We start from the raw sequence: 15,898 nt of genomic DNA, 5'->3' as shown, positions 1-15,898 counted from the left end.
TATTCTTTCTTTTCTTCAATAACTTTGTGTTTTAAAACATCATTAAATAAAATTATTGATATCCTTAGGCTAGTAAAGATTCCTTTGGTTTTGCTAGATGAGCATAGCAATGATATTGCTTAAATTGCTTCAAAGTCTTTGAAATTGGTCCTTTTCTCTTATTTTTGTTTAACAAAGTAGGTGAGATGCATGTTGAACGTGTTGAAACAAAATTGTTTTTGTAGGTTAGGCTGTAATTAAACCCATAAAGCTTATGTGCTTCACTCTGAAGTACAGCTTCTGCGTTACACACCAAGCCAAGACCTGTTGTGTCTGGTTTGGTTGTAATTATAACATAAGATTTAAAAACACCACACTTGTTACATTGAGTTTTCCCATTCCTTCAAAGTAAATTATAGCTGTGTTGTGTTTAAAATATTTGCCATTTGAAAAGGGTTAGGTTAAAGTAATTTCATGATAGCATTTCTTTATTTAAGTTGCTTTGTGAAAGACAAATGTATAAGATATTCAAATTCTTCTCACTACTTTAATGATGAAACTTTTTTATTTTACATTGTTTATTGTATATCTCATTTTCAGTTTTCCTTTGGAATATTGGTACTGAAATAATACATTATAGGCAATTGGATGTCCAGCGACTGTTTTCTGTAACAGTTGCTGACAAAAGATCCTTGGTAAAAGTATACCAGCATTAGAAATAATTACGTTGTATTGTCTCAACTGGCTCTTAAGTAGGATAAGTAGATTAGGGCACCGAAAGGTTAAAGAGGTCAGATTTCACGAGCTCTTACATGAAACGTGAAAATCAAAGAGGAAACACAAGGGAAATACTTGTCATGCATGAATGGAAAACACGGTGAGATTGGTATGTCATTATAAATGCCTTGGAGATCTCATAATCTGGCTGACTCTATATTTGCTGACTTAAAGCTGTGTAACCTGTTGGATTGCTCTTTCAAATGATGCTTCTTATACTATAAAGTGAGCATTGTTTTTTTTTTTTGGTGACGCCTTTGTAAAAGGAAGTCAGTTCTGTGTTCATTACTGTAGCTCCCACTGATGCAGTATGATTTGGGCCATGATCGTTTAACCCTGCAGATCCTTAACAGTTTAACATCTCCATGTTACCTCTAATCCATGTTATTTCCTTTTCACATCTTGCAAGCAGGAAGGAGTGGACTTCAGGCACTGGATTTTACTTATAGAAATGTGATTGTAATTTCTTACTGCATTTGCTCTTGTACCTTTAATGTTAAACTTTTCCTTCTTTATTTCAGAAGCAGAGGTGTCAGAACAATCCACAGGTATAACTCATCTTCCTCCTGAGGTAATGGTGTCAATTTTCAGTTATCTTAATCCTCAAGAATTATGTCGCTGCAGTCAAGTGAGCACTAAATGGTCTCAGCTGGCAAAGACTGGATCACTCTGGAAGCATCTTTACCCTGTTCATTGGGCCAGAGGTAGGTAAAGAGGTACTTAATTTGTTTTAAAAATATTTTAGTCTTTTTTTTTCTTTTTTTTTTAGGTGAACACATATAGACATTAATAAGCAAGGCCAGAGAGGGAAACTCTTGAAAGGTTGACTAAAAGCTAGGTTTTATAGTTAGATTATAGGTCTTTCTTTGTATACAGTTTGTAAAAGCTAGTAATGCTTAAGTATTCATGGGTCAATTGTGTGATATGTGAATTTCCTTTAAAATAATTATGAAAAAATAATTGGGGATGGAATGAAAAATAATTGGCAAAATGTTGGTAATTGTTGAAGATAGGTGATAGGTACATAGGTGTTGGTTATCCAGTTTGTTTAATGCTACTTACTCCTACTTTTGACTATGATTGGAGTTTTCCATAACAGAAAGTTAAAACTAAAATTAATAGGTTGTCAGAGCAGCTTTATATAATTAGATGAGTATTTTAAAAATACAGAATAATCTGATAAAATTTAAAAATGAGGCAGTATTGTTTCCATTTTGATAGTGGCTCAAGATAACTTAATTTGTTTTTGTCTATAGCATATTTTTTTGTGATTAGTAATGCCTCATTCTATAACTTAACCATTTTGAATTAGTTAATTTCATTGGGCTAAGTAAAGAAAGAAAATTTTGTTTTCATGAGCATGTGATGCAGTCATGGTATAAATGCAACTAATACGGCATTTATTCTTCTGTCACTGAATTAAAACAAGTTTTCTAGGTGAGTATTTACTTCACATTTACATTGTTTTTTTTTTAAATTTTCTGTAATTTGTCACTTTGACATGGAAATATATATTATTTTACATAAGCTATAAACCTAATTTTAAAAGTTTTATTTTTTTATATTAATATGTAGCACTTTTAAAATAGGCTTTTGCTGGGTATTTAATGTTTTTTCATTAAGTTGTTTGGAGTATTAGGTAGACTTATATAAACCAAGTGATTAGAATTATTAACGTGAAATAATTTTTCGTATTGAGGATAATAATATATTAAGTGAAAAGTCAAATAAAGCAAGTATGGATATATCAAATATTCTTTTTTAACTGTATCTTTGATTATGAAAAATTACTATTAATACATAATTAGGTACTGTTTGATATAAATATCAAATATAACAATGATAGGCTAGATTTCTGTGACATTAACTAGATCTTGTATATGCTGTATTTTGGTTTTTTCTTTCTGTTTTTAATATACTTAAAAAGTTCCAATAAAAATGATTTTAATTTATTTACAGTATTTGTTTCCTATTGTTCTCGATCACAATTGATTTTACCCCTTCCAAGGGATGTTTTGAAGTGTCCCCTGTTTTGAAATGGAGGCATTCTTGTTTGTCCCAACTTGGAGTATTACACTGACATCCATTGAGTGGAGGCCAGAGTTACTGCTCAACACCTGCCCAGTGCATAGGAGGGCCCTCTGCAAGGAAGAATTAGCCAGCCCAGAATATCAGTTCAGTTCACTTCAGTCGCTCAGTCGTGTTTGACTCTTTGTGAGCCCGTGGCTCATCCTCTGTCGTCCGCTTCAGGATATCATTGGTGCTGAGGTTGAAGATCCTTAACCTTAGAATCCAGTCAATCCTAAAGGAAATCAGTCCTGAATATTCATTGGAAGGACTGATGCTAAAACTGGAAACTCCAATACTTTGGCCACCTGATGTGAAGAATGGACTTATTGGAGAAGACCCTGATGCTGGGAAAGATTGAGGGCGGGAGAAGGGGACCACAGAGGATGAGATGGTTCGATGGCATCACCGACTCAATGGACATGAGTTTGGGTATACTCCAGGAGTTGGTGATGGACAGGGAAAGCCTGGTGTGCTGCAGTCTATGGGGTCACAAAGAGTTGGACACGACTGAGTGACTGAACTGAAGATTGAGGAGCACTAAGTTATTGATAGATTTACTAATGTTAGGAGTTCAGGAAATTAATTGTGCATAGTCTCTTCACAATCAAGTAATTTAATTTCAGTGCATTCTGCGGGATCTTTAAATGTATAGTTTACCTTATTTTTTCCTTTGACTTCTGTTCCCACCTACTTCTGAATTGCTGACTAATTCATTGCTGAATAGAAAGTCTTGCTTCGTTTTGTTTATTAGCTGTTGTAATGGAGGTATTGCTGGAGCCAGTGTTGAAGCCACAGCAGGGGAAAGAGGTTTGGTTGTTTTCAGTCATTTCCGAAATTGCATGTTAAGACTATTGATAATTATTTGTCGTAGTTCTTTTGGTGTGTCTGAAATTGAATTCTGTGCTTATTTAAGTGTACTTTTTAAAATCGCAGTTGAGTATTTCTAACAATAGTTAGCTCATTGCCTAGAGCTCATGTATTTTTTTTGTGCTGAGATTTTTGTTATAAATAAGTTACTTTAGGAGAAGAAGAAAAAAAAATGGTGTTTTTTTTTTTTTCTTTTTAATGATAGCCAATCTAATCTTGGGCTTCCCTGCTGTCTCAGACAGTAAAGAATCCACCTGCAATGCCGGAGACCTGGGTTTGATCCCTGGGTTGGGAAGATCCCCTGGAGGAGGGCATGGTAACCCACTCCAGTATTCTTGCCTGGAGAATCCCCATGGACTAAGGAACCTGGTGGGCTACAGTCCATGGGGTTGCAAAGAGTCGGACACAATTGAAAGACTAAGCACACAATCTAATGCTCCTTTTGTTTACTTGTTGCGTAGGTGACTGGTATAGTGGTCCTGCAGCTGAACTTGATACTGAGCCTGATGAGGAGTGGGTGAAGAGCAGACGAGATGAGAGCCGTGCTTTTCAGGAGTGGGATGAAGATGCCGATATAGATGAGTCTGGTGAGCTATGCTTAGAATTAAAACTGTTACGTAGTGTTTTAATAATTAATGTTACATTTAACAAGGACGTGGCGAAGGAAATGTCTACCCACTTCAGTATTCTTGCCTGGAAAATCCCGTGGACGGAGAAGCCTGGTGGGCTGTAGTCCATGGGGTCGCAAAGAGTTGGACACGACTGGGCGACTTGACTTGACTTGACTGACTTTAACAAGTACGTAGGTGCTAGGATTTATGTAGTTTGTGTTTTCTAAAGTAACTGCTGTTTTTAAGCCTACTGCTTTTGAAACTTTGACAGAATAGTAAGTGTACTTAGAGTTCTGTTAAATTTTTAAATGTGTATAGGCTTGATTCCCATATGCTTTTGTATTTATGCAAACACCTAAAAAATCAGAAGATGATGGCTTTTTTCCTTATTGAAATAATATACATTTATTTTAATGCTCTGCAGTTTACCATGTGTTTTTAGGGCCACTTCATTTGATCAGTTCAGTAGTATTTTTGAGTTGTCCGTGGCCCAGAGGAAGCAGCATGAAGCTGTTTATTCATTTGTAAACAGTCATGCCACTTGCCTCATGTGGTGGCTGTAGAATTAAGAAGTAATATATATGGGAACTCCTTGTAAATGGTAGAGGATTTTATAGACTAGTGTAGGCATTCATTTAGCACTGTGGGAGAATTCAGAGGTGACTAAGACTTCGTGTTGCCCTCAAAGAACTCACAGACAGGAGAATTGAGAATACAAGATTCTTTATCATGGTGCATATTGGAAAATGCTGTAGGAGAGGTGCAGAAAGATGCTTTTTGGGAATATGGAGGAGAAGGACACAATTCTGTCTTGATATTTATCCTAGATAATGATTATTAAAAGATGATGAAGTAGTAAAAAGAAAGAATTGATAAATAAGATATTCTTATACATCATAAAATTGAACTTGTAGGAATTTATTTGTAAGCTGCTCACTTATAGTTAGCTGGGCTGGCAAAATAAACTTGTGGAAAGTAAGGACTATAAATACAGAGATGACTCTTTCAGTATCAGGTTTATTTTTATGAAATAAACAATGTGGCATAGTTTTAAATGTTTTGAAGGTGTCATATAAGGAAGAGGTCTGTTCCAGTGGTATTTGGTGATATGCTTACTCTGTGGCAGGCACTTTTTGGCAGGAGGTTAATAGTGAACAAAATGGAAAAGAATCCTTGGCTTTGTTTAGCTTAAAATTTAGAGGAGGTGACTGACAGTAAACACAGGCAAAATACGTACTTTATTAGGTAGTATCAAGTGCTGTGGAGAAAAATAATGGAAAAGTGTGTCAGGAAGAGAGGAAAGAAGTTACCATTTCCCATAGAGTGGGTAGTAAGGTCTCTTGAGAAATTTGAGCAAAGCCTCAAGGAGTTAAGGTCTTCAGTCTTATGTCACCTTAGGGAAGTGAAACTCATTCAGTTGTGTCTGACTCTTTGTGACCGCATGGACTATACAGTCTTCGGAATTCTCCAGGCCAGAATACTGTAGTGGGTATCCGTTCCCTTCTCCAGGGGATCTTCCTAATCCAGGGATCTTGCCCAGGTCTCCCGCATTGCAGGTGGGTTCTTTATCAGGTGAGCCACAAGGGAAGCCCAAGAATACTGGAGTGGGTATTCATTCCCTATTCCAAGGAATCTTCCCGACTCAGGAGTTGAACCGAGGTCTCTTGCATTGCAGGCAGATTCTTTACCAACTGAACTATTAGGAACACTTGATTTACCCATTCTAAAAAAATCAATTCATAATATTTGTGTTGAGTTTTAAAGATCTTATCAAACTTAATGTGTTTATCTCAGCTCTTAAAGATAGACAAAGAGACTGTTGTTTTCTTTCACACTGAAAGGGAAGGGTTAAGGTTATAATGATGGAGCCTTTCTAAGGTAATGTATCTTTTTAGCTGTGTAGTATATCCAAGACTAAACTTGGATCTGCCATCTATGTTAGTGCTTTTTCAGCTTAGCTGTTTTTACTAGTCTTGCAGAGAAGTTATTACTCTTCATAGGATGTTTTGTTTTCTTTTTCTTAGGATTTCACAGTAAACAGTACATATTTAGAGACAGCCACAGAAACAAAAGAATCATTTGGAAATAAAATTATAGTAGAATAAATAGGGTTCACTAAAAGTCATTTTTATTTGGAAATAAAATTATAGTAGAATAAATAGGGTTCACTAAAAGTTATTTTTATCCCTATATTTTACATTTATGTTTGGGTAAAGGAAGAATTTAGAATAATATCTGTAACATGGAAACATTAGTCAAAATTCAGAATTACTCTTTCTACTTAAATTCCTTTTGTCTGCTACACTCAGTTTTGTGTTAAATGAGACTTCCTCAGCTTCTCCTGTTCAACTGTTTTATGTTTAGAGACGTTCGAGTTAGATCTTCAGGTAAGCAAGAAAGTAATAGGATAAGATTATTAATTCATTGTTCTTAGTGTAGTGTGTTTTTTCCTTGTATCAAATTGGGTTTTTTATTTTTTGGTTTTGGTACTTGTTGTTACAGTATTACATCCTTTTTTAAACATCTAAGCTTTATAGACATTATTAAGCAAAAAGCAAAAGCTTTGCTCATTTTTAATTTTTTAAAAATTCTAAGGTATTTTTCCTTCCTTGACTCACTATGGCCAGCCTAACTTGTTTCAAATCTCTTCTAGGTCCATGTCCCTTTTATTTATGTGAGATAATGAAAATACTTTTTATTATTTTTACTGTGGTTCATTTTCCTCTTCAATTCCTATATTCTTTTGAAGAACTTGCACTGTTCTTTAAGTAGTCAAAGTATTTTTTCCAAAATTTTTTCGGTACCTGAAATTGGAGTTATTTTTAATCTTCCCTCTGTTAATTAGCTTGAGAAGAAAATTAGAAAATTACCTTCAACCTTGAATCATGTGAAAACTTTATCCCTTCCTTCCCATTTAAACTTCTTTTCCCTCTTTGTCTCTTTTCAGTTGATATCAAGACTGTTAAATATTAAGTGCTGGCTGATGAGAACTTGTCCATTAAATTTGCTTTGCATATGTAAGGGAGTTTAAGGAGAGCAGAAAGTATTTCATATTTAGTGACATAGTGATTCCTTGAGTAGCCTGATTATAACTGGTTTATCATGTTCTTAGACTTTTGAATTCATTTTTCAGAAGAGTCTGGAGAGGAGTCGATTGCTATCAGCATTGCACAAATGGAAAAGCGTTTACTCCACGGCTTAATTCATAATGTTCTGCCGTATGTTGGCACTTCTGTAAAAACTTTAGTGTTAGCCTACAGCTCTGCAGTTTCCAGCAAAATGGTAGGTATAAATTTGCGCTAGCTTGGGTATTAAGAAAAAGTAGCAATGATCTCCATTTGGTTTGCTTATTGCTAAGCTTAATTAAGAAGAAAAATAACTTTACCCACGAGTGTGCCTTCCCATAGGTAGGCATACACTGCTGATTTTGTCCTTTTTTCATTTCAGTTCTCATAGTAATCTTTGTACGTAGATATCATCGCTACACATTATAGAAAAGGAAACAGAGACTAAGAGAGGTTAAACAGTTTACTTAGTTTCACAGATGTTAAGTGACGAAGCTCAGGTTTTCTTGTTTTTAAATGTTTTTCTGCTGCACCATGAGGCATGTGGCATCTTAGTTCCCTGACCAGAGATTGAACCCACGCCTCTTGCCTTGGAGGCATGGATTCTTTTTTTTTTTTTTTTTTCATTTTATTTTTTAAATTTTAATTGGAGGCTAGTTACAAGGCATGGATTCTTGACCACTGGACTATCAGGGGAAGTCATACATGACTCTATATTATGTAAGGCATGGTAAGATGGGCAGATGAGATTAAATCACGGTTTTATAAAAGATGATCTTGTGACATCCTACATCAGAATCTCCTTGGGTATTCCTTAAAAATGTAAATTAATAAGGGTTTCATCACAATATATATTTGTAATGCAAAATTGAAGTGATTTTTACATGTAGAAAAGTTTGAGAACTCCTGGATATATTGTTTACTGAAAGTTATGTCTCCAACCCTAACTAAGCATCTGCAGATCTTCACAGTGATTATTTTCTCCCTTTTAGGTTAGGCAGATTTTAGAGCTTTGTCCTAATTTGGAGCATTTGGATCTCACCCAAACTGACATTTCAGATTCTGCGTTTGACAGGTTAGTTATTTTTGAGTATTTAAATTTGATGATTTCCAACTATGAATTGATAGAATTGTTCTATAGTTTGTCATTTGCATCATCACAGTTTAATCATGCCATTATTTTTTGCTGTCGGATTTTGGTCATGTTATAGCAATAACTTGATGGCGCCCTCCAATTCTTTATTCTTGTCTTTAGGTCCCCAGACTTACATTTGTGTCATCCTGTCATCTTTATAATCTCCACCTGTGTCTAGGCTCTTGCGCTGTGCTGTGCAATGGTATAGATTGGGGCTGTGTTTTAAGGACGTTTTTGTTTTCGGTTGGTTTTGCAGTACCATTTGGCCAAGCTTGCTCTTACTCTTTGTACTTATTCTGAAGTTCTGACTTTTTTTCAAGCTGCATTCAGACTTTATTTCCTTGGATGCCACTACTTTCCTCCTCCTCTGCCTCACCCTGCACTTGCCCACCTAGTCTTTTATCAGTACCTGTCTTCCTGTTTCAGAGAGGGCCGTGTATGCTTCCCTGGCTAAGGCTGATTCTCTACCAGTTCCTGGAGCTTGTTCTTCTGAAACAATTAAGAGAATGCTCCTCTTAATTATGATTTTCCTTCTCTCATGTGTGTGCAGCTTTTCTCCTCGACTGGTTATTTTTCAGGATGAAAGACAGTCTTTCCTTTCCATACCCTTCTCCTTCCCTCCCCTTCTGTTGGGTTAACAGTACTCTTAGTTCCCAGTTACTCCTGTTATCTTTGCGTAGTCCCAGCATCTAAAAAAATGCTTGACAGTAGATATTCAGTAAATGTTTGATTGATTATATTAGATTTAAACTCTTTCCTGTAGTTTCCATTTATTTACATATAAATAAATGCTTTTGAAGAATTTAACGATATTCACTAATAGTCTTGTTACCTCTTAATTAACAGTTGGTCTTGGCTTGGTTGCTGCCAGAGTCTTCGGCATCTTGATCTATCTGGATGTGAAAAAATCACAGATGTGGCTCTAGAGAAGATTTCTAGAGCTCTTGGAATTTTGACAACTCATGAGAGTGGCCTTTTAAAAACTTCTACAAGCAAAGTTACTTCGACTACGTGGAAAAATAAAGACATTACCATGCAGTCTTTCAAGCAATCTGCTTGTTTGCATGATGTAACTAACAAGGATATTGGAGAAGAAGTAGATAATGAACACCCCTGGACTAAGCCTATTTCTTCTGACGATTTCACTTCACCTTATGTGTGGATGTTAGATGCTGAAGATTTGGCTGATATTGAAGATGCTGTAGAATGGAGACATAGAAATGTTGAAAGTCTTTGTGTAATGGAAACAGCATCCAACTTCAGTTGTCCCTCCTCTGCTTGTTACAGTAAGGACATTGTTGGACTAAGGACTAGTGTCTGCTGGCAACAGCATTGTGCTTCTCCGGCCTTTGCGTATTGTGGTCATTCATATTGTTGTACAGGAACAGCTTTAAGAACTATGTCAGCACTCCCAGAGTCTTCCACGCTGTGCAGAAAAGCACCAAGGACTAGACTGCTTAGGGAAAAAGACTTAATTTACTCTGGGAGTGAAAAATCTGATCAAGAGACTGGGCGTGTGCTTCTGTTTCTCAGTCTGTCTGGATGTTATCAGATCACAGACCATGGTCTCAGGTGAGTAATCAGTAGCAGAGTATTAGGAAACGGACATGTTCTCCTCAGTGGAGTGTAAAATTCTGAATCTAAGTCATTCTTTTCAGCTGGTTTGTTTACCTGAAAGAGTTAACCACTTCTGCTATATCGCACTGTTGGAGTGATATAACTTCAACATGACATTTCAGTGAGTTCAGTTTGTTTGTGGCGAGGAAGAACTTAAAAAGTTTAACAAATACTTAGCAAATACCTCCAACACATTTGCTAAGGTGCTTTAGTTTATGTAAAGTTGAATAGGATAGTTTTTACCTTCTAAGACTTGTAACAGAGAAGGAATACACGTCTTCTGTGTATTGTGTGTGTACATTCTCTAAGGGATGTTGGGTTAAAGATTCTCTGAGGCTCAGAGAGAGAGAGAGGCCTCTCATCCAGTTGCAGCAAATGATCAGAAAATGGAATGAAAAGATGACCCTGAATTGAACTTTGAAGAAAGACGAGGGATATCGATGGATGACAGAGGGAGAAGAGACCATTCCAAGCGATAGCAGGCATTTGAGCCCAGAGTAAAGTGCCTGCCAAGCAGGAGATGGGTTCGATCCTTAGGTTGGGAAGATCCCCTGGAGAAAGGCATGGCAACCCACTCCAGGATTCTTGCCTGGAAAATCCCATGGACAGAGGAGCCTGGTGGGCTACAGTCCCTGGGGTCGCAAAGAGTCAGACATGTCTTATCGACTAAACAGCAGCAAAAGCGCTGTGTAGCTGTTGCCAGGTTATTTTGCTGTGACGGTGTTCTCGCATTAATAGTGTGCAGTAGTTGTGTTCATTATCTGTGACATGAGCCTTCAGAAATTGATTTCATGTTTTCTCTTTTACCCTGTCATAGACTTGAATTTTACTCAGGCTCTTTAATAATGGGTGTCAGGCATGTTAAACAGCGAAAATTCATCCAGCATAAAGCCTAAGAATCCCACTTGTCTTTTAAGTATGGTCTTTAGCAGATTAAGTTGGACTGTGGGGAATATTCAAAGGAGACTTAGTTTTCTGGTTTGGTTGTAGTAAAGGATGTGTATTGGGAAATAGTGGGCAATAAGGCTATGACAGAGTTTAAATTCAGGGAAGAATTCATTGGGGGAATGGGGAATGCAGGAACTACCTTAGGAACTGCAGTTTGAATGCAGCTCAGATTTTACAAAGTGCAGCTCTTTTAATTAGATTATCTTGGTAATGATTATCTACTGTGTGACTTGCCCTCTTCCAGCTGATAGGGATCCAGAGTAAATGAGACAAAGTCCTTGCTTTCATAGAGTTTTCAATCTAATGGTAGAAGTAAGACAAGAAAGGTAGACTATCAGACAGAACAGTCAATCTTTTAAAATTTAGTAAACCTTTAAAATTTTTTTTGTGGCCAAACATGGTCTTAAGTATTGCTTGTGCACTTGAGAAGAACGTGTATTCTGCTGTTGACTGGCGTGTTCTCTATGTGTTTGTCAGGGCTAACCAGTTTAGAGTGTAGTTCAAGCTCTCTGTTTCCCCTTGGTCTTCTTCCATTGTCCTATCCGTTATTGAAAACGGAGTATTGAAATCGCCAACTGATTTTGGAGGACTGTATTTTTCCCCTTAGTTCTTTCAGTGTTGTGTATTTTGGAGCTGTGTTAAATGTGTGTTTGTTCATAGTTTTTTTAATCTTCTGAGTGGAGTGGTGAGCCTTTTGACAGTATATCATATCCTTTGCTTTCTAAAGGTTACCTTTTTAAAATTTAAAATCTCTTTCATTTCACAGTGTTACAGCCACCCTGGCTCTCCTTTGGTTACTTTGTTTTGGCCACGTTTTGTGGCAGGTTGGCCCTAGTTCCCCAACCAGAGACTCAGCCAGTGTTCCCTGCAGTGGAGCTGTGGTGTCTTAACCTCAGGACTTCCAGGAAGTCCTCTCCTTCAGTTGCTTTCTGCATGGAAATGTTTTCTCATGCTTTCATTTTTAACCTCGTTGTGTTTTTGCATCAAAAGTGAGGTCTGTCATAGAGAGTGTATAGATGGATCCATGTTTTTAAAATTTTTTGATCAAAATTTTAAAAAAATCTGTTGTCTGCTAATTGCTACCTTTTGGTAGGAGAATCTGATGGATTCATATTTCAAATAATTACTGATGAGGGGGACTTTATGCTATTTAGCTGTTTCTTTCCCTTCTGACTTTCATTTTCCCTTATCATTTTCTCAGTGATGTCCTCTTTTTATGTTTTGTTTGTTGTATACCATGTGATTCCCTTTCCCCCTATTTTCTTTATTTAAAAAAATTTTTTTTTGTTTGGGGTTAAGGGATAAAATTAACACCTTGAAACTTAAAACAATGTAGTTTGATAATCAGCTTAGTTTCAGTCATCTACAGACACCCTGCTCTTGACATCTGTCTCATCTCCCTTTATATTGTTACAGGTACAGTTTACATCTTTGTTTTTTTTTAAAACCTCAACATGAATCAGCCATAGGTAAACATATATCCCCTCCCTTTTGAACCTCCCTCCCATCTCCCTCCCCATCCCACCCCTCTAGGTTGATACAGAGCCCCTGTTTGGGTTTCCTGAGCCAAACAGCACATTCCTGTTGCCTGTCTGTTTTACACATGGTAATGCACGTTTCCGTGTTCCTCTTTCCATGCATCTCACCCTCTCCCCATGTCCATAAGTCTGTTCTCTATGTCTGGTTCTCCATTGTTGCTCCGTTTATACATAGTACAAAATACAAAGTGAAAGTTGCTCAGTCATGTCCGACTCTGTGACCCCATGGACTATATACAGTCCGTGGAATTGTCCAGGCCGGAATACTGGAGTGGGTAGACTTCTCCTTCTCCAGGGGATCTTCCCAACCCAGGGGTCAAACCTAGGTCTCTTGCATTGCAGGCAGATTCTTTTACTAGCTGAGCTACAAGGGAAGCCCAAGAATACTGGAGTGGGTAGCCTATCCCTTCTCCAGTGGATCTTCCCGACCTAGGAATCATACCAGGGTTTCCTGCATTGCAGGCGGATTCTTTACCAACTGAGCTATCAGGGAAGCTCTTTATACTTTGTGTACCCTTTAACATAGATTTATAATTACGTTTTATGCTTTTGTGTGGGCATTTTTAACTAATCACTTTCTGCTTTCAAATGGTATTATACGACTTCACAAAGAATGTAAGAATCTTAAAAGAGTAAGCTCTTGCTCCCCTCCCCATTCTTTGTGCTGTTTTTGTTATATATTTTATTTCTATATAAGTTTTAAACTCCAGAATAACGTTGTTAATATTTTTTCTTTGAACAGTTGTCTTTTAGAAAAAAACATTAACAGACACATTCTGTTTCACCTTTTTTGGCATTCTTCTATTATAAAGTTTCATGTTTCCATTTGGTAATATTTTTCTTTTGCCTGCCAAGTCCTCTGTAGTTTTTCGCACTGTAAGTCTTTTGACAGTAAAAATTCTCTCAACTCTTGTCTGGAAGACTATTTCACTTTCATTTTATAAAGATTTTCACTGTGTATAGAATTCTAGGTTGGTAGTTTTGTTTTAGTACTTTTAAGATGTTCCATTGTCTTTCAGTTTGAATAATTTATGAAAATTGTATTCAACTTTTATCTTCATTCTTCTGTATGTAATGCATGTTTTTTTCTTTAGCTGCCTTAAAAACTTCATTTCTACTTTGAAAGCAGTTAGCACATGGTATGTATGCCTTGGTGTCTATAGATACGGATAGCTTCATCACCTTGCTTGGGATATCTTATTGAGATTCTTGGATCTGTTGTTTCTAGCTTTCATAAAATTGAAAAACAAGATTCAGCCATGATTTCCTCTAGTACTGTCCTCTCTTCGCTGTTCTGTATAGCCCTTGCTTCCTGCTGGGAATTCATGTGTGTCAGACTTCTTGATGCTGTCCTATAGGTCACTTGATTGTAATAGTTCCCTGACTGTCATAACACAGTACCACAAACAGGGTGGTTAAAATGATAGGAATTTATTCTCTCACAGTTCTGGAGACTAGAGTTCTGTAATCAAGGTGTTGGCCAATCCATGCTCCCTCTGGGAACTTTTAAGGGAGCGTCTTTTCCTAAGGTTCCCACCTCTTATGGAACGAGGTGTCGCTTGGGCTGTGGCACAGTAGGCCCGGTCTGTGCCTCGGTCGTCTTCTCATGGCCGTCCCATTTTTGTGTCTGTGTATTTATACGTCTTCACATGGCATTATCTGTGTGTGTATGTGTGTGTGGGGGGCATCAGTCATGCTGGATTAAGGCCCACCCTAATGACCTGATCTTAACTTGATTAATTCTGCAAAGATCATATTTCCAACTGGAGTCACATTTATGATACTGAGGGCTAAGACACAATTCAACCCATAATACCAGGGTTTTTTTCCCTCACTGTTTCTGTTTTTCTGTTGGCGCTTCGTTTTGGTTAATCTGGTCGTTCTTCCAAGTCCACAAATTGGTTTTGCAGTGTCTAGTCACTGCTGAGCTCCTTCAGTGTACTTTTTGTTTCAGGTCCTGTATTTTTCATGACTTGAAGTTTCATTTGGTGTACTCATGTTCCCCCCAGAAACCTACACACACACACACAAATACACAATGTATGTAAATGTATTAAAACATACCCAAATAGTAAAAGTACATAGATCTTTTTGTTTCATTATGTATTTTCTTTTAAATCCTTGAGCATATTTAACATAAAATCCATTTTAAAGTCATTATGTGTTAATTTCATCATCTTTATCATTTATTGGTCTGTTTACTGTTTGTTTTTTTATTCTTTCTGTGTTTAATAGTTTTTGATTGGACACCAGATAATGTGAATTGTACAGAATCATTGAATTCTGCATTTTGTTCTGTCCTTTTAAAGATTACTGCTTTGAATCACTCCCTGATCTGTATTATTTCCATAACTTGATGTATTTCTAAAACTTTTTTTTCTTATCACATGTATTATTAATACTTTGTTTAAATGTGTCCGTCTTTGGTTGAGGGCAGAGACTGTGTTTTGCATTTTACTGTGTAGGCCTGTGCCTGGCATACTTGGACGTTGGTGATAAAAAGTAGACTGGAGTCGTCTTTGTAGAACGCATTTCTTATTACTTGTTATTACTCCTTTATCTCAGTCTTGCAGTGAGTCTAACTGCCCTTTGATCAAAGTTCACATCCTTGGCCCTTGCTTGCCCCTGTAGTTTACCTCTTGTTACCTTCTGTAAATATCTTTTTACTTCCTCCCATCTTCACCTTTTACAAATAAAAGACATCAAATAGGTGAATATCAATGTGACACACACACACAAGAGAACCATCCTTTCTTTAACTATACTCAGCTATTTCCTTTTCCTCCAACATATAGGCATATCTTGTTTTATTGTATTTTGCTTCATCATACTTGGTAGATAATTGCATTACGTACAGATTGGAGGTGTGTGACAACCCTGCATTGAGCAGGTCTGTCAATGCCATTTTTCTAACAGTATTTGCTCACTTCACATCTCTGTGTTACACTTTAATTCTTCAGACTTTCATTATTATTATATTTGTTACGATGGTCTGTGACCAGTGATCTCTCATGGTACTATTGTTTTGGAGTGCCACAAACCATACAAGACTGCAAACTTAATTGATAAATGCTGTCTCTGTGTTCTGACTGTTTCACCAACTGGCTGTTTCTCTCTCTCTCTCCATCCTGAGACGCAGAAGTATTGAAATTAGGCCAGTAAATAGCCCTATACGTGACCTCTTCATGCAGAATGAAGAGTCACGCATCTCACTTTAAATCAAAAGCTAGAAATGATTAAGCCTAGTTAAGAAGGCATGCCCGAAGCCAAGGCAGGCTGAAAACTAGGTCC

General features: G+C 36.9%; 1 protein-coding gene across 1 annotated transcript in view; it reads left to right on the top strand.

Annotated features, from left to right (window-relative positions):
• FBXL5 (F-box and leucine rich repeat protein 5) overlaps positions 1-15,898 on the top strand; it is a 45,447-nt gene that overhangs the window by 14,124 nt on the left and 15,425 nt on the right. The window contains exons 5-9 of the mRNA XM_070372719.1: positions 1,278-1,460; positions 4,155-4,280; positions 7,438-7,586; positions 8,362-8,444; positions 9,351-10,076. Coding sequence (XP_070228820.1) covers positions 1,278-1,460; positions 4,155-4,280; positions 7,438-7,586; positions 8,362-8,444; positions 9,351-10,076 — 1,267 coding nt within the window. The remainder of the gene's footprint in view (positions 1-1,277; positions 1,461-4,154; positions 4,281-7,437; positions 7,587-8,361; positions 8,445-9,350; positions 10,077-15,898) is intronic.

The sequence above is a fragment of the Bos mutus genome, chromosome 6 (genome assembly GCF_027580195.1).
Source record: "Bos mutus isolate GX-2022 chromosome 6, NWIPB_WYAK_1.1, whole genome shotgun sequence".
NCBI lineage: Eukaryota > Metazoa > Chordata > Mammalia > Artiodactyla > Bovidae > Bos > Bos mutus.
The sequence above is the reverse complement of the archived record's forward strand: the minus strand, read 5'-3'. Positions and strand labels throughout refer to the sequence as shown.